Source organism: Diceros bicornis, chromosome 36, assembly GCF_020826845.1.
Source record: "Diceros bicornis minor isolate mBicDic1 chromosome 36, mDicBic1.mat.cur, whole genome shotgun sequence".
Lineage (NCBI taxonomy): Eukaryota > Metazoa > Chordata > Mammalia > Perissodactyla > Rhinocerotidae > Diceros > Diceros bicornis.
Window position 1 is genome coordinate 17,236,756 of NC_080775.1, and position 19,068 is coordinate 17,255,823.

Here is a 19,068-nt window from a genome sequence, read left to right on the forward strand (position 1 = left end):
GTCCTGAAGAGACTCATATGTTTTTCAGTTTTAATTAGTTAATCTTTATGAAACTTTTAGTCCTGGTGACTGATAATCTATTTGATTCTATTTTCCTCCCAACTCCCAGCCATCAGCTGAAAGGAAGCTCCGACCTTATCAGCAGGAAGCACCTTGATCTACTGAACTCCGAACAAGGAAGAGTTTAAAGCTGTTGCTAAACCTGCTTGTAAAGATCATTTAAATCTTTTTCATAAAAGGACTTTGCTAACACTGGTCTTTTTTTTTTTTTTTTTTTTTTGGTCTAAAACAAGCAATGAGTTATAAATTCCAGAACAACAAAAAAGTTAAACACAATCTATGTATGTTCTATCTTCAAGATTGTGGGTTGTTGTTTTTAAATAAAAGAGTTTTAATAAAAACAAACCAGCAATGAAACAGCTAAATGGAATCAGAAACACAAAGTTTAAAAGGATGTTCCGTATTTCCCTACGATTGATCAAATGCAGCCACCTCTTTACACTTGACATTTTCCTGGAACTGTGTTCCATAAACCAGTGGCATGGGGAGGGCTGCCGGCATGGAACTGACATGGCCAAAGCCCACCAAGGCTGGAGGAAAAGGAATAGAGAACCGACCCAAAGAGGACACACCCTTATCCTCTCATTTCTGAGGGAAACATTCGAGAAACCAGTGGTCAATGTTAAAAAGAAGTTGAAAAGCCAAAGCATAGTAAAAGAATCAATTTAAACACAACCAATGATGATGCTCACATATTTCATTAAAATCAATGATTTACATTTTAATAGTTTTCCTTTAATTTAAAAATAAAACCTTTCTCTTCTGCAATACCTTGAGAGCGCCTGACTGGTTAGCCCAGTTTCCCTCTGATACACACAAGGGCAGCATGTGGAGGGAGTGGGATCGCAGGCAGAAGTTACCAGTAAGGACTCTTTTTGTTGGGCAGGTATGATGTGAAAGGGTAACTAAGAGCTCAGAAGTTGGGGAAGGCCCAACCCAAGGCAAGGTTGAACTATTTCCTGGAATACACAGTCCTCACTTCTGATACATCTGCAAGATATGCAAATAATATAATTGAACAGAAATTTTCAGGTTGGGGGTGGGAGGTGGAACTGGAAAGGAATGTGAGCTCCTGAAAATGGCCAAAGTTGTCCAAAGGTGACTGTGGCATGTATAAGAACCACAAAAAGCCAGCAATTCCTGCTTTGTTTTTACCGGTTAATTCCCCAATAGTCTAACAGTGTATGCCACTCTCCTGGAATACGGGAGAAAGGCAAATGATAGGCACCTGTCCTACTAGAGAAAAGACTAAAGTCAGATCACTATTCCTGTCTGAAGAAAGGCGAAGGGTGAAGCCCCCAGAATTCATCTAATCTTAAGGATCTGATCTGATCTTATGGATTAGCAGATTAGTCTTCAGGGGGATTTTGTGGGTTAGCACTTATTCTGTGAGGGCAAATACACAAACTGAAGCAATTACAAGATGAAATCAGAGAAATAAATCGGGTAATATAAAGACCAAGGAATGCAAAATTCTCCTGAGGAAAAAGGAAGAAAAAAGACAAGAAGAAGAACAAAGACTAAAGCATGGCGACTCCAGGCGAGGAGAAAGTTGTTGAAAGCTGCAGAATCTCCTGAATTGGGATGAACAGTGTCCCCCAGAATTCATGTGCACCTGGAAGCTGTAAATGTGACTTTATTTGGAAATAGGGTCTTTGCGATGTTATCAAGTTAAGATGAGTTCATACTGGAGTAAAGTGGGACTGAAATCTAACTGGTGTCCTTATAAGAAGAGGGAAATTTGGACACAGACGCACAGAAGGAAGAAGGCCATGTAAAGATGGAGGCAGAGATCAGAGTCGTGCATCTGCAAGGCAAGGAAAGCCAAGGATTGCCAGCAACCAACAGAAGCTAGAAGAGATAAGGAAGGATTCTTCCCTAGAGACTTTGCAGGCTCTGCTGACACCTTGATTTTGGACTTCTAGCCTGCAGAACTGTGAAAGAATAAATTTCTGTTGTTTTAAGCCACCCCGTTTGTGTTACAGCAGCCCTAGGGAGCTAATATACCCCCATTCTTTTCCTGATAAACGAGTGGCCAAACTTGAAGGCAGGCACAAAATGGTAGCAACTATGAGTGTAGCACCTGGAGGAGCGTGGGTTTGCAAGCTCTCCCTACTCCTTCTTGTATTAATTCCTTCCTATTTATCACATTGAGATTTAGATGACGATTGGTCAAGAATAAAATTAGAAGATAGAGAACGTCTGTTGGGGCCGCTATAACAAAATTCCACAGACTGGGTGGCTTATAAACAACAGAAATTTATTCTGACAGCTCTGGAGGCTGGTAGTCTGGGATCAGGATGCCAGGATGGTCGGATGAGAGCCCTCTTGTGGGTCGCAGACTTCTCATGGTATCCTCACACGGCAGAAGGGGGTGTGGGATCTCTCTGGGGTCTCTTTTACAGTGACATCAATCTCATTCTGAGGGCTGTGCCCTAGTGACCTACTCACATCCCAAAGGCCCCACCTCCTAACAACATCACCTTAGGAGTTAGGTTTCCACAGATAAATTTTGAGGGGATACAAACGTTCAGACTCAGCAAAGTCTATTGTTGATAAAACTAGAGACAAATGTAGGGCTAAGTGTCACATTAGGAGGGAACAAGCAAACCCAAGAACTAAGGATCGTGATTTTTAGCACTGAGGACTCAGTAAGGGTTTAGAAAGTTTCATCGTCCATAAGGACTTCATCCCAGCCCTAGACTTTGTGATAACTATTTTATCTGACTGATTTCCACAGCAATGGATATGTTTCAATGTAGAGACAAAAAAAAAAAAAGTGTAGAAGAATAAGGCCATAACATGAAGTTAATGACTTGGAAAATAGATACAAGGAACTAAAAAATCAATATTGTCCATAGTTATAAAATGCCTTTTAAATTATTATATGTCATATGAATATTCAAAATTAAGATTACCATAGCCATCTGACTCCCTGAGATGTCCTGAATCTGTATATTGAAGTGTTTCAATATTGAATTCAATTGAAGTTTAGTACACCATTAAAGAGAAATGAATCCAAGGTAGCCATATTTTAGGACTTTTCACATAATGTGAATTTTTATTTCCTGTGTATGAAAGGATAAAAATCTTTCATTTTGACCCAGAGAACTATAGCCAATCTCATCATCTTTTCATTCTGATTAACTATATCAGTTTCCTTCTAATCTACTCATTCCAACCAAATTAAAAAATGGTTTCCCAGTAGAAATTCTACGCTTACAATTCAGGAGAAATCAATCAATCAACAAATCTTTCTCTCCCTTAGACAGTTTTGAAATTATTGAGGGGTTTTGAACAAATACATTAAAATAGTATAAAAATATCTTCCCAAGAAATGAAAAGAGACCAAGGCAACTGGACTAATTTCCCTGACTAAGTAGTCATGCCTAAGGGTACTAATAACTACTTTATGAAATCCTCCAAACAGGCAAAGACAGAGGAAACGTGTTCACTTGATGCGATTTCCAAGGTCAACACTCATACTTCTATTTAAAAGTATTCATTCTAATCCTGCTTTCTTTCCATTTAATTATTTTGGTACACAGCGCTCTTGCAGGGGAAAGCTCACCAGCCTCCCTCTCCGGGCTCCGCATCACTCGCCACCCCCAACCCCAATTCCTTCTCTCAGCTTTCCCCAACCCCCAACCTCGCTCCACATTGACAAAGGGACGAATGTGGGCAGCACCACGCCAATGGTCCTGGCATCCTCTGACCCTCCAAACTCTGACAAGCCCGAGCCACAAGGTTGTTTTCTGTGATGATAATACCAGGGGTGCAGATCTCTCACAGGGCAAATGCCGCAGGCAGCCCGCGAGCTAGCCAGCATCCTTAACTTAGGGGAGGCAAAACTCCCTCTGGCTGGGCTCCAAAGTTAACCAAATCCTCCAGTGCTCCATTCCATCCCCCATGGTTTACCTCCAGTCAAACCAATCTATTTGGGGGCAGCTTCCTTTCTCTCTTCACTTTAATATAACTCCTCTTATAAGCTCGTTGGTGTAACTAACCCATGATAACAGATCACATGATCTCTGTGGTCTCTCCCAGATTGGAAGCACATGATTCCATCAACCATATGTAGCAACTCCAAAAGAAGGGCACTTTATAAATGAGTAATAAAGCAGACATTGTGTTGAAGGACAGACAAATATTAGCTATTTTGAACTATTCGTTTGCTAAGTAATACACTTAGCCCCCATTATTGCTACTTGAACCTGAAGAAAGAATGAATTGTGTAATTTAGTGGGGAGCCCAAGGAACTGGAACATTCTTTACTTGGGAAAGACTGCATACATTGATTTAAAAACATTTATTATCCTCAGTGGGAATTTAGTTACAAAATTACCTACTCTAAGCTCTGACCTTCTTTGCACTGCAATATGGTTCAATCTTTTTTGCATTGAAAAGTTGTGGGGGAAAATTATTTGCTTTTAGGCGGAGGGCAACTATTTAGAACAGAGGTTTTGGAGTTCCACACCACACACAGTTTTGTGTCCTGATTCCATCATTTGCTGGATTTTGAGTTTGGAGAAATTACTTCTCTAAGTCTCTTTCCTCAGTTTTCTTATCCACAATAGGGGGATGATGATGTTTATTTCACAGAATTTGGGAGGAGACATGAAATAATATTTTTAAAATACTAACCAAAGCACCAAGCACATAATAAGTGTCATTTTTTTAATGACAACGTCAACAATGGTAATAATAAATGTCAATTAAATCAATGCACTAAGCATTTAATCACATTTTCATTCACTCTTTATATGGGAATGTAGTTTATTTTTACCATAATTAATGTCTTAAAGTAAATTTGCAATGACATTTAGGTGGTAAAATCTATATTATTTTCTGTGAGTAGAAAGAGAAAAAATCTATATTATTATCTGTGAGTAGAAAGAGAAAAAAGTTAGGGACAAGGTACATTAATGTCATTACTTATGTAGAGAACATAAAAATCTATTAAATCTTGTAGAATGTAGTTACTGTCCTACACCAGAGATTCATCCTTTGTTTTGTGAGTCAATGCCACTGAAGGCTGGCATTTGTCTCTCTGAGTGCACAGTGGCAAATACATAAAACAAGTCCTTGCATACCTAATGTCAGAGACAAATATGACAATATTTAAGTAAAGGCTCAAAAAGAGAAAACTTGGGGACAAAAATTAAGGTTCTACTGAACATCTTGTTTGCTCTGTGTTGGTTTATTCATTTCTGCCTGCTACAAAATTCAAAACTGTGAAAAAAAATGTGTGGTTTCTTTTTTTCGTGTTGTATGAACAAGTGTGGAATCCCCTGGAAAGTGTGTGCAATATCTATCAGGGATGTTGCTGCTAGGGAACCAAAACACAAACAGAAGTTTCAAGAAAGTCCTTCCTTTCGCTCAAATCTCCCTGACTGTTACAAATTATGCAATATATGACTTGGGAGGGTCATGGTTGTTTGAGGGCCATTTTCTTCTTTTTATAACTGTTTCAAAGAACAGCAATGAAAATAGAAGTCAAACTTTTTCAAACAGTAGCGACATGGGAATTGGGATGGGAGACGCCTACAAGGCCCTCACTGGTTACAAGACTCAGGGCCAATATGAAACAAAGGTCAACTGAGTGTATGTGTATTTTCTGCTGTCGTCAAGGCGGCAAATAATGCCAGGATTTCGCTTTTCCACTCATTCTGAAACGTCTGTCTCTGTTTAACGCTGCCTCTGATTTTACTAGAACCTTGCTCGAAAAGTTCTGAAGTGAAAGCCAAAAGAGCTGCTTGATTGTCTTAGTAAATTATTATCCCAGCTTTACAAATTTGAGTTGATTTACAAACAGATTTTTAAAAATATGCATCATTCATTAAGAACTTCTTTGCAAAAAAGACACAAGTGAGAATTTGAAATAAACAAAATCCAGACACAGTATCACGATGCAGAAATCTGTGCTTTGATTCTACCCTAAGACCGCCTACATTTTCAGGCTCCATACTTTAAAATTGTCTAAGACTATCGCTAAGACAAAAGTTCAAATATCAAAGAGACTGAAGTGGCCAGAGTAAGCAGAACAGGATTTAGCATGAATAAATGTGAAAGAAAGCCTAGTCAGCATTTAGGAAAATAACTTTTAACTTAAGCAGAACTAATGTTTCTTAAAAGCTTCTCTTTTACTTAAATTTCTACCCAAACTGAACAGGATTTCTTTATGTCATATCACACTATATAATAAAACAATCACAGGCGTCTATATTTTTACCCATTTGTCTTTACAAGAGATTGCTCACAGACTTTCTGAATAAAGGACGCTTTCTTGATGGTAAATGAGGTTACTTCAGAGGCAGACTGGGACAGGTGTTTTACCACTTCTCTCTGTGACATTCTATCGCCGCCTAGCAGGAGGTGACACTCTGAAAGCAACTCTGAAAGTCACCAGCAGAGAGAAAGGTCTCTGTCTGAGATTAGGACCAGATGGTGTGATTCACATCCACGCCTTGTGAGCGGGCCCTGGAACCTTTGCTGACCACAATTCACAAAACACTTTCGTTTCAAACACCATACCTCCAGATTGTGAATTTTTGCATCGTGCAAGGCTCAGAACAGACGGGAAGAAATAAAATCCAGTTCTTGCATTGGCTCTTATCAGTTGGTCTCTGACAACCTGTCCTGCCTCAACATCTATCATTCCCTTTGGCCCAGTATGTCTCTACTCTTCATTCATTACTGCCCTTCTAAGGAGCCTTTTTAGATATTTTCTTCCCAAGTTCTCCCCCACTAAATTTTAATATCACAGATATACTATATATCTAAGTACTAGATATATCTGTGCTTTATACATAAGCATAAGATTTTTTTTACCCTCCCAAGAACCAATTTCTAGCCCCTTAGGGTTGACATTGAGAACACGTGCTCTAGCTGAAATCCTTGCCCTTTGCAAAACTTGAGCACTATTCCAAGCCTTCCTGCTTCTACTTATAAACATCTTTCACTCCCAGATATTTGTCTGACTGATCAATTCTTGATTATTCTTTAAAATTCAGCTCAAGCATCAAAGCTGCCTGGAGAGCCTCTCAAACTCTCTCAGGCTATCCTAGATCTCCTCCGTGCCCTACAGCATCACAGATTATGAACTTATTTCTACACTTGGTTTATTTGTCTGTCTCCCCTACTCTCTAGTAATTAACTCCCTGAAGTCAAGGATGCTCTCTCCTTTCTCTCTGTTACGGGCTGAACTGTGTCTCCCCCAAAATTCACAGATTGAAGCCCTAATCCCCAGCACCTCAGAATGTGACGGCATTTGGACACACGGTTATTACAGACGTGATTAAGTCAAAATGAGGCGCCTCAAGGTGGGCCCTACTCTAATGTGAGTGGTGTTCTTATATGAAGTGGAAATCTGGACATAGGAAGAGACACCAGGATGCATGCTCACAGAGAAAAGGCCACTTGAGGACACAGCGAGAAGGCCACCGTCTGCAAGCCAACCAGAGAAGCCTCAGGAGAAACCAAACCTTCTGACACCTTGATCTTGGACTTCTAGCCTCCAGAACTGTGAGAAATAAATTTCTGCTGTTTAAGCCATCCAGTCTGTGGCATATTGTTATGGCTTCCTAGCAGACTAATACACTCTCTATATTCTAAACACCAAGACCAGAACCAGGTAGTGAATAAATACATGCTGGCTGGTTGGTTAAATGAATGACTGAATGAAAAAACATGTTCTCCATAAATCCCCGCCTACAGAGGCTCTGTCTCATCACTATACCATGAGGCACAATTACAGACTCTCTGTTCTTCAGACGGTAGGCCCAGCACATCTCCTCACACAGCCCGGTTTATTCATCCTCACACCCAGCTGGGTGATTACCCAGCATTCCCGTACAAAGCAAATGGATAATGGAATTACAAAGATAAAACTTTTGTCTTCAAAGGGCAAACCTCCCAGAAACCCCAGCACATATACTCTAAGTCACAAAAGAAATAAAAATTACAAATTAGAAGGAATTCCCCGGAAAGACCAACAATAAACACAGACTTTGAAAAGACCATGTGAGGGAAGGAGACCTGGATGGAAGGTTTAAGAGAAACATTGCTGACCTCACAGAGGTTCTTTGCCGGGGCTCTAAAAATATATTTTCTAAAAGCCCTTTGACATAGCACTGCATGTCCACAGGTGGTCAAGAAGGTGCTGGTTCGTGTTCAAACCAAGCCAGCCAAGGAGGATCTAATAAGATTTTTTAAATGTTCTCCCCAAGCTGATTTCTGAAAACCCTCAAGGCTTGAGAAATCTCATTAATAGCTAAAAAGAGATAAAATGGAACCAGCCCCCATTCAAGAGGCTGATGTCATCTATCTCCCCAAAGAAAAGGCCACACTTTCCTTTGTGAAAATCCAGAGTGACATCACCTCCTGATCACATGTCCCTTCGCCCCCTCCCCTGCTGTTCCCAGCTGACGGTTCTCTCCCTTTGCAAATGTCACTCTTTCACTCACAAAGCTCCTTGACCTCGTTTGTGTGCTGGATTCCATTGCCTAGTGAAAGAGGGCCTCTGGGAGGGCCGACCACAAGAGGCGGGCGGTGTGCACAGCTGGCCGGGAGGCCCCCACTCACACAGCTTGCGGAAAGTTCCATATTCCCTTCAGCAACGCAGACGGAGGGCCCCGAGGCAGAATTCAGCCCCTGGACAATGCAGTCAATGCTGGATACCGTGAACCGTTTAGCCAGGCAGGGTAACTGTGGCCGTTTCTTTCTTTCCAGAGTGGGATTCTCTTTGATGGTTTGCATAAAGGCAAGGCAGTGTGGTTTCATCTCACATCTACAAAAAATGGGCCTGTAAAGAAAGCCCGATTGTAGATCCATTTTCTCAAGGCAAATAGAAGATTGTGCGGTTGACAAAGAAGCACATTTTGTAAATGGGTTTATTTATTAACTGGCAAAATGAATAAAGCGTGTGGGGATTCTTCCTCAGCAGCAATGCTCCGGAAATGATGCCACTGTAGATTCTGAACTCTCAGTGAAGAGTTTTTTGGAGTCCTTATTGCATAGTTTGGAAAAGAGTGGGAAGGGAAAGAGGGCTTGAAATGAGTTTTGATTCTAATAAAAAGAGGCTAGGACTTTAAGGGCGCTTCCGTTTCCAGGTAAGGAAGGGCAGCTTGAGGGCCCGTGTCAGGCTGGGGGTCCCGGGCCCTGGCACTTGATCCCGACTCTGAGCTGGAGATCTAAGGAGGCTGTGGAGAGACGATCTTTTTGAATGAATACATACACACGTGCATGAGCACACACAAAGGCACATTCAAGACCATTTCATCACACTTTAAAATTGAGACTGATTTTTAAATGTATTTTGGATTTTGTGTTTGTTTGTTTCATATTTGTCTGTATTTGGGATTTTATTTCGTGTTTTGAACCCACGACACAGCAGGTTGCTTCAGTGCTTCCAGATCCCACTCAAAACTCATTTCGCCGAAAAATTACATGCAAGAAAGGGTGTGTGCCCTCTTTTCCGCTATCCCTGCCCAAGCCCCTCGCCGTGAGTGGCTCTAACGCTCTGGCCACTGCTCAGCTCTCAGCTCCTCCAGCTCTGCTCCCTTTGGCTCTGGACTCCAGCCACCCTGGACTTTTGGGTCCCTCATCCTCACCCTACTCCCTCCCACCACAAAGTCCTTCTTCTATTGGGAATCCTTTTCCTTCTCCTATTCGTCTACTTCACTCCTTGTTTTCAGGTTTTTGTCCAAAAGTCCCATCCTCATACAGGACCTCTCTGATCTCCTGTCTAGGTCACATCCCCTTTTGCGCGCTCACTGGTGCTTATCGCACTTATGATTTTCTATTCATTTGTGGCTTATTTACTTGATGGCTACTTCTCCCAATCGACTATAAGCTTTATAAGACTGGGAACTAGGCCTACAGGTAGGAGTAACACCCTGTCTCTAGCCCTAGCACAGTACTTGGCCCCAAACAGTTCCTTAATATCCGTGAAATGAACACATAGATGACTGAGAAACCAGATTTATGCCTTCACTTTAGCTCCACTGGGTGAGAAGCAGAGGGACATCTTCCCTGACCTCGTTTCTTCTGTTGGCCCATCTTCTCAGGCTATCTCAAGTTAAAGACCTAGTTAAGATGCAGAGTATAAACTCTGCATACTTGAGGCATTGCATAACTATAGTATATGACAGTTAATTTTGCACAGATCTAGACTATTAACAATCCCCTTCCAGAAGGCTCTTCCCAAGTGTAATTTATATATTGTGGGTAACACAGGGTTTTAAAAAAATTGTTCAATTCTGGTCCCAGCTGGCAAAATTTTGTACAACTCTGGTTCCAAGCTTAGCAAGTTTTCAGCAACTGGGAGAAAGTTTTGAAATAGTAAACAGGAAAAAAAGAATAGACAGAGAGTGTCTTTGACTCTCCCAAATGAAGACGGATTCCAAATAGAACTAGTAGAAAAAAATTTTCCCAACCAAAACTCTGCTTTTAGCAGAGGATTCAGCCGTGTCTAGCGTACTGGCTGGAAAAACCCAATGATACAGTAATCCAGTGTAGCCAATAAAGACCATTAAATCATACTCTTTAGTGTGGCCTTGGGCTAGTATGGCTAGAACAGCCTGGAAGGGGGAGGAAGCAGCCCACTGAGGAGAAAGATAAAACTAGCAAAATCACTGCTCTTAAAACCCTCCATCCTAGCTGCATGGCAGAATTACTCAGAGAGCTTTTCAAAATTATCAGTAGTCGAGGTCCCACTGCAGACCAATTGAATCCTATCCCTGGAGGCTGGAATCCAGGCACGGGTCCTCTTTAAAACTCCCAGGCAATTCCAATGTGTATCTAGGGCTAAGGACCACTCCCCTAGGCCTTAAGCCTCGGTCTCCTGGTTAGCATTTCTTACTTTCCACCCTCTGTGTCACGTGAGAGCTTTCTCCCCTTTGGATCTCTGAAGCAGTAAGGTTCTCTTTTACAGGGGCCTCAGCTCTTAACCTACTGACATTGAAAGATTTAAGATATTATTCTGCCGTTAGTACACTGAGTTCTTGAAGCACTGCAGAAGCTTTCTCTAGTCTCTAGGGATACTCTCTTTCCACCATTTTATTACTCCCGCCTTAACATCTGCTGTCGTCTTGCTCCTAAGTGTGGTCTAAAGAGTCGCATCATGGTCGTCACCTGGGAGCTTTTATAAATGCAGATTCATAGGCCTTATCTCAGCCCCCCGCATCTGCATTTGTAACAAGATCTCTAGTGATTCGTATGCACATGAAAGTCTGAGACACATGCTCTGAAGAATAATCCTGGCCCTTGAAAATCTGGGTCATTTCCCAAGATGTTCCTGTTTCTTCTAGGTCTCTTCACATCGTCTCTAGCTTCCTTAGAATCATGCCATTTCTGAATCACAGAATGCTAAAGAACGATTGTGTTACAGAGATGAATCAGTGCAGTCCCTTCATTTAACAGATCAACAAATGGACACTCCAAGATTAAATCTCCCTACTTGATGAAAATGACAGTCCAGGACCTCCACATGCTCAATTATTATAACTTATTTACTTTGGGAATTCATAATCTGTATTTCAAGCTATAAGTAGCTCTGTGGATTACCACCAAATATTTTTTTTTTGTGTGTGAGGAAGATCAGCCCTGAGCTAACATCCATGCTAATCCTCCTCTTTTTGCTGAGGAAGACCGGCTCTGAGCTAACATCCATTGCCAATCCTCCTCCTTTTTTTTCCCCAAAGCCCCCCAGTAGATAGTTGTACATCATAGTTGCACATCCTTCTAGTTGCTGTATGTGGAACACGGCGTCAACATGGCCAGAGAAGCGGTGCGTCGGTGTGCACCCGGGATCCGAACCCCAGGCCGCCAGCAGCGGAGCACGCGCACTCAACCTCTAAGCCACGGGGCCGGACCCACCAAATATTTTTAAATACTGGAAACCCTGTACTTACATTTTAACAGAAGTACACTCAGTATCCAGTTCATAATAACAGAACATCTAACACTCTTCAGTATATAATAGGGCTGTTCAGTTATGTATCGTGCTGAGATTCATATAATAAATGCACTATGATGTTAACCCTCAAGAGCCAACCACAACACACATCCACGTGCACTCGCCTTGGCCTCACCCCTGATTTTGACAGTAGGGGCACAGCTTAGATGTCTGTGTGTGATGCCTGCTATAATATTGCAACTTGGCTTCTCTTTCAAATTGATTGAAACATACCAGTGAGCCCAAAACCTTGGTTGAGAACGGCTACTAAAATACTCACAACAATTATTTTTTTCAGGTCTGGACCACTCTAGGAGAGTGGTTCTCAAACTTTACTCAGCAGGGAGGCTAGCTAAGGCACGGATTATTGGGCCTCTTCACAGAGTTTGTGATTCTGTAGGTCTTGGATGGGGCCCGAGAATTTGCATGTCTAGCAAGTTCCTGGTGATGCTGATGTTGCTTTTTTGAGAACCACTGCTGTGTGGCCCTCTCCCTTTAGTCTTGCCCTCATGAGGTCAGTCTAGATGTCTTAGAATTCTTGTTAGAAATGAATTCTCATCTCCAGAGGAACGAGTATCCCTACTTGCTTCCTCAACCGCCGATCAGTAGGTGGGTTCTGACGTGCCCCTACCCTCTTTGGCAAGTACAACACATGCATGCCCCCAGGTTAGGGCATCGTTAGCTTAAGTTCTCTGCTCCCGCTCCCCTCTCAGCCCAATCCTCGCCCTTCCCCTTCTCGCTCTGACTGACTCTCATTCTCTCCCTTCTATCCCTGTCACTCTTCCTCTGCTTAATGTCAGGTGAGCCTTAAATCTCATTCTATTCTACTCCTTCTGAGAGACTCCCCCCCACACCTTGCAATTTGCCTGCCACACCCGAGTATAGGTTTTCACCCCTAGAAACTTCATTCTGCTCCCTCCTTTCTCTGAGGCAATTTATCTGTGCACTTTCTTCTTCTTCTTTTTTTTTTTTGTTTGTGAGGAAGATCAGCCCTGTGCACTTAACCGCCTGCGCCATCGGCCGGCCTCTCGCTGCACCTTCTTAAGCAGTTATCCAAAGCCTGTCCACTTTGACTTCACTTCCTCTCTTAACCTTAACAGGATGATTTAACTCTCCAAGAGCCACCAATGTCTGAGCAAACTTTCTAAGGCCTAGCACCAGATTACTACCCAGGTTCCATTATTTGTTGATGGTATTGTTTCCAGTATAGAATTGGAAAGGGAACCATTCTTGGTCAAATAGCAACTACCAAAAACGACTGAGATGGGCGCAGGGCTTACCGTGAACGAACCACTGCATCTGAAATCCTTTCTCGTGGTGGCCAACCCCATCGGTATGGAACAGCACTTGAAGCTTGGAGCCTGTGGTGCTCCCCGGAGGCGGAATATCTGCTCCACAGTAGCGCCCTATCCGCTGTGTGCCATCATAGAGCTGAAATCAAAGAGAAACTTCCCAGTGTAAAAAAACCTCACATCGCTTGTCAGATGGAAAAGGCCAAGTCTGCTCACTTAGCGACAGCTGTTCCTTGGTTCCAAAGTTAAGAGTAAATCGGCTGAGGTGGGTTGAGGACAAGAGGCTTAACATACGAATTAAAAATAGATAATTATATAGAGAGTTTTAGGGATGATTCTAAGCCCAATAAGTTTGGAAATCCAAATATTAATTGTTAGGTTTTATGTCAGCCTAGCAAGTCCCCTCCAAAGTATAATCCAGGCACAGAATAAGGAAATGGTGGGAGAATGAGATATGTTCACATATTAACATAAGAGATGCTTGATGAATAGCAGCATTATAATTGCAAGATATAAATTTTTAAATAAATACTTACCAACTATAAAAAATTAGATATTTTAGAAAGCTATGAAGAAGGAAAATACAAAAATTAAACCCACTGAAGATAACTACTAATAATATTCTGTAAGTACCAGAAGTTTCTCTTGCCAACATTTTCTTCATTTATTTATATATGTGTGCAGGTGTATATGTGTGTGTATAAATTTGGGCTACACATTTAATTGTGTTCCTTGTTTTTCACTAAGCATGTCACTAAACAGTTTATGTAAACATTTTTAATGGTGGCATAAAATGCTACTAACATTGACCTTACAATTCTGTTGTTGTTCCTTTAGGATATGTCCAACTTTCTTGCCAATATAAATATTTGTTTGATATTGTAAATTTCCCTCAGGGAAGATTTCTATGAGGAACAAACCAAAAAGTATAATCTTTTATGGTTCTTGATATATATTATTAAATTTCTTACCAGAAAGTTTATAGCAATTTATCCTACTACCAGCAGTTTACAGAGATGTTTCTTGCAATGGAACTTTGGCAATTATGACTGCGATTATTTTTAAAGCTGGTGCTGATAGTGAAAAGTTGGGTTTTTTTTTTAAATATTTGAATTACTTTCTGTTACTTTGAAGTTGAAGTTTTCTTCGTGTTTATTGGGCATTTATATTTCTTCTCTTGGAATTTTCCTGCTGAGGTCTTTGCTCATTTTCCCACTGAGGTATTTATACACTCTGTTGTGCACTCTTTATCTGCCTCATTTAATAATTCCATCAGATACATATCTACAAACTAAAACAATAAACCTCTCTGCCATATCTCTTCAGTCAGAAAAGATAATGATAATCCAAAAAGATTTGCTTCCTGATGACTCAGGCCATTGTACTTTTTCTTAGTCCCCTAATGTCCACATTAAACCCTTTGTTCCAGTTACCTTTGGGATGAGCTGCCCATGAGGATAAAATGGAAAATGTTTGATCATAGACTCATGGACTTCCTTGATCATTCTCCTGGGGAGCTCACATGTGTAAGAGTATGTGTGAGTATATGTGTTTGCAAGTGTCTGTAGGTGAACATATAATCTGAATCCAATAAATTCCAAATGGACTAAATTATTTTTATTTACTGAAATGTTATGATATAAAATACTGTTGGAAACATACCAATTTGAGCACGGAAAACTTTATATACAAATTCTACAAAGTACCTCCATGGAGCCTTCCCTAAACCCTATAGCCTGTCATCAATTAGCTTTCCTTTCAAAACTCTCAGCTTTTTATTTGTGCTGCTTTGTGGAAATGGTCATATTCCCTTGCATTCTGGTTATAGGCATGTGTGTTTTACCTCCCCTACCGATTGTGAGTTTGCTTACAGCCCAGACCAGCTCTCACACTCCCCTCACTGCCTGGTGCAGGCTTTGTCGAGAGTAGATTCCCAATACATCTTCAATGAGTGAACACAATGATTTCCCCACAACTGCATTTATTTCAATGGGACTTAGTCTGCACTGTTACTTGAACCCTGCATGGTTAGATACATAGTAGGGTCTTGCAGTCCTAAGTTTCAGTGTGCTCCTTTTAGGCAGCAAAGGGTCTGGATCCTTTGTGGCCACGCTGTAGAAGGGGGAACCAGGCAGAGTCATAATAAATCTCAGATTTCTAAATCTTGGCCTGTCTCATTGAGTTCTCAAAACTGGCTGCTCGTCAGACACACGTGCTTACGAGATTTGGGTGAAGGTCAGCCGAGATTTAAAGAGAGGAACTCAGGGCCGGCCCCGGGGCTTAGCGGTTGAGTGCGTGCGCTCCACTGCAGGCGGCCCGGGGTTCGGATCCCGGGAGCGCACCGACGCACCGCTTCTCTGGCCATGCTGGGGCCGTGTTCCACATACGGCGGCTGGAGGGATGTGCAGCTATGACATACAGCTATCTGGTGGGGCTTTGGGGGGAAACAATAAACAAATAAAATCTTTAAAAAAAAAATTTAAAGAGAGGAACTCAGAAGTCCGTAATGTCACTCACCCTTAAACACGAAACCTAAGCATTTTAAGCAAATGAATAAAGATGAGGTTTCTTTTTCAGGCTTAATACTCTAGATTCCTTTTTATTTTTTTGAATATTGCTGCTTCAAATATGTATATTTATTATCAAGTTTCTAGTAGTCTAGATATTTGACAGAAGCCATAATCAGGGATTGAAGATGAGAGAAAGAACAAAGCAACATAAAAAAAAGAGAGAAAACAACAAAAGCCCTTCACCTCAGATCTCAGGTCCCACCACCCAGCGCAGGAGGGGGAGCTGGGTGAGGAGGTCCGTGGTGCAATCTGTTTACTCCTAAGGTACTGCTTCACTGTGGGGTATTTATCTCAGCTTTAGAGTTTTTAGTAAATCTAGTGTATGAATTTCAATTCAAAACTAATTAATACAAAAATAAACATCCTGTTCCCAAGCAGAGGCTTAATAAACAAGAAAATGCTCTACTGTTTTCCACTCCAAAAGGCTCATTCTTAACTTTGGATTGTAGTTCAGTGACCAAACTTTATTTCATCTTTATCCAACAAAACATAAGGTAAGATTTCTCTAGAACTATAATTGCTCTAAGCTTGATGGATCTTCTGAAATACTAGGTAGCAACATTTTGAGGAACCATATTTTAGATTCTACACAAGGTCATAAGCAGTATAGGATTTTTGCCTCCCAGCTTAGCAAGGTTAAAAAAACATGACATTTTCACATGCTTTGAAGAGATTTTTTTTTCTTCCTTCCGGATGGGATTACTTCATTGAAGAAGAGCCCCCGAATCCCAGTCCTTCTTAAATAACACATTGTGAATGGGGGCGAGGGATGGGGGTGGTTTGTGGGGAACCACTGATGAATGACAATTAGTTTCTTTTTGCCTTTGGAGAGGTGGGAATGATGCATTGAAATGAACATCAAATAGACATTGATGAAAATGCTTAAATATAATGTCAAATAAATTAACAAATTAATTAGTGTAGAACAATGCTTCTATACAAAAAAAAAAAAATCCCATACCCTCAATTTTATATCCTTCTAAAGTTTACACTTAATTAAATCAGGGGGTTTTGTTGATATTCACACAGATGGTTAATGTCACCTCTACAGCTCATTCCCGCGTAAATTTACCACACAGAAAGGAACAGTCATTTTTCAAAGTACACAAATACTGGTTACCATGGAAACCAGTTGCTGCCTGCTGCTCCTGATTCTGTTTTCAGAGCAGAATGTTAACCACAGGACATTCCAGCTGTGACTCATTGCCACACTACTGGCAAGCATGCTGGCTTGGTCCTGCTAAGGGTATGATTTCCCCTATTTTTGAAAGCCTAACGATCTACTCGGTCTGAGCAATATTTGAAGTAGGGATTAAGTCTATATAAAGGAAACTAGTAGAAATTAGGAAGAGAAAGATTGAGATTTTCAGGTTGAATATGCAGATCTAATTTGTATAACTGTGTTTAGAGGTTGTTGTTTTTTTTAAATACCTGAAATGCTGCTTACCTTTTCAAGTCAGCCATTAAATGTATCTTCCAATGTGGGAGTACATACAAAATCTCCTGTGTAGAATCTTTGCAGTTATTCTCTTAAGAAGACTATTCATTTAGGATTTTTATAGTTTAGGTCCACCCACCCCCACTCCACCCCGAAATATCTCAACCACTCTTAGGACACTCAAAGAGGAAGGAAATCTCTTGCCTAAGCCACATTTACCAATTTCTATCTACTTCCTTTGTGTGTGTTTGATAACTTGGTACAGGCATAGTTTATTACACCATTAGTGACTTCAGACTCCAGTTGCAATATGAAATGATCCATGGACTCCTTCTAAATATTAAGGACCCCTTCATATAAGGTGGAAGACATGAAACCAAAGACACATCACTGACAGAGATAGTCCAATTTTTGTAAGATTAAGGGTTTTGTAGATACTTTAGGAATCACTGGAACTCAAGTCTGGAGGAACCAAGAGGCAGGTAATGTGTACCCCAACCTGTTCCCTCAGTGGGAATCAACTTTATGAACTGCAAGAACTCTCAGAACAGAAACGCACTTTTCAGGTACCTCTTTGTTGCTAAATTATTTTATGATTCTGAAATTTGTTATTGTAATGAATGAAATTGTAATTAACTGTCTCATATATCTGAGCATGGGATGTATAGACTTGACTGCTTTTCTAAACCCATTTTAGAATCACCATGAGTAACAACTAAGACTCCGCCCTTTCTATTTTAGATTGGCATCTAATTCATACTTTTTCCAGTATTGTTTTTCTTACTTACTTGAAATTTTTCTGCAATAAAATTCTTTTTTATAGTAGAGGATTAATTTTCAGAATTAATTAAATATAGTCCCTAAAGAAAAATTAAATCAAGAGTTTCTTTGGGATGATATCATTAAACTATAGAGAAATTTCTGGGAAAAAAAATTGGTCCATTTCCTATTACAAATCTTTAAAAACTCCAAAAAACTTTATCCTTTAGAGTTTAATATATAATTGAAATAATTCATCTGCTGTGAGGGAGAATTCTAGGTGTAGCAGAGAATCCCCTAATATTTGTAGAGAACAAAAATTCTAGTCAATGTAAAGAAGATAGTTAAATTTCTGAGGACTATGCTCAATGAGTTCATAGCATGGCTTTTTGAAGTCAGTGTCACTAATAGAAGATTACATTTCCATTGGAAGCAGGAAAGTAATTTTATTATAGGAACACACTAGAGTATACTCAATGCGGTCAGTGTCAGGCGCTAGGTTCATAGTCCAGTCCAGCTCTAAAATCTGCTGAGAATATAATCTTGTGAAAATTACTTAACCTCTCTAAGCCATAATCTCTTTATAATTTGGCATCATAATGGTACTTATCTCATAAGGTTGTTGTAAATGAGACAAACCATGTAATAGGTTGAGTGTGAGGCCTTGCGTGTGGAATGTGCTCAAAATGCTATTCTAACTCTTGGTCAGAGGCAAAGGGAACTAACATTTTTCCAAAGAAACCACTCCAGAAATAGCTTTGAGAGAAAAAATATGATGGGTAGAGTGAACTTGAGCTGACTCATGTAAAACATTTCACAGAAATCATCGCTGACTGACTAGACAGGGAAGCAACGAGTCAATGAATCACTTGTGAGGAGATAGACGGCCATTACTTGCAGTGTGTTGCTATGACAACCTGGTTCTGTGTGGAGACTGAGGCCGTGGGTGGGGTGCATAGCCCAGCACAAATCATGCTGCCGAAAGAATATAAG

The 19,068-nt window shown here is 40.7% G+C and overlaps 1 protein-coding gene across 1 annotated transcript in view; it reads right to left on the reverse strand.

Moving 5' to 3' along the window:
• Positions 1-19,068, reverse strand: part of CUBN (cubilin) — a 258,176-nt gene that overhangs the window by 151,663 nt on the left and 87,445 nt on the right. The window contains exon 28 of the mRNA XM_058532490.1: positions 13,297-13,447. Within this exon, the coding sequence (XP_058388473.1) occupies positions 13,297-13,447 (151 nt within the window). The remainder of the gene's footprint in view (positions 1-13,296; positions 13,448-19,068) is intronic.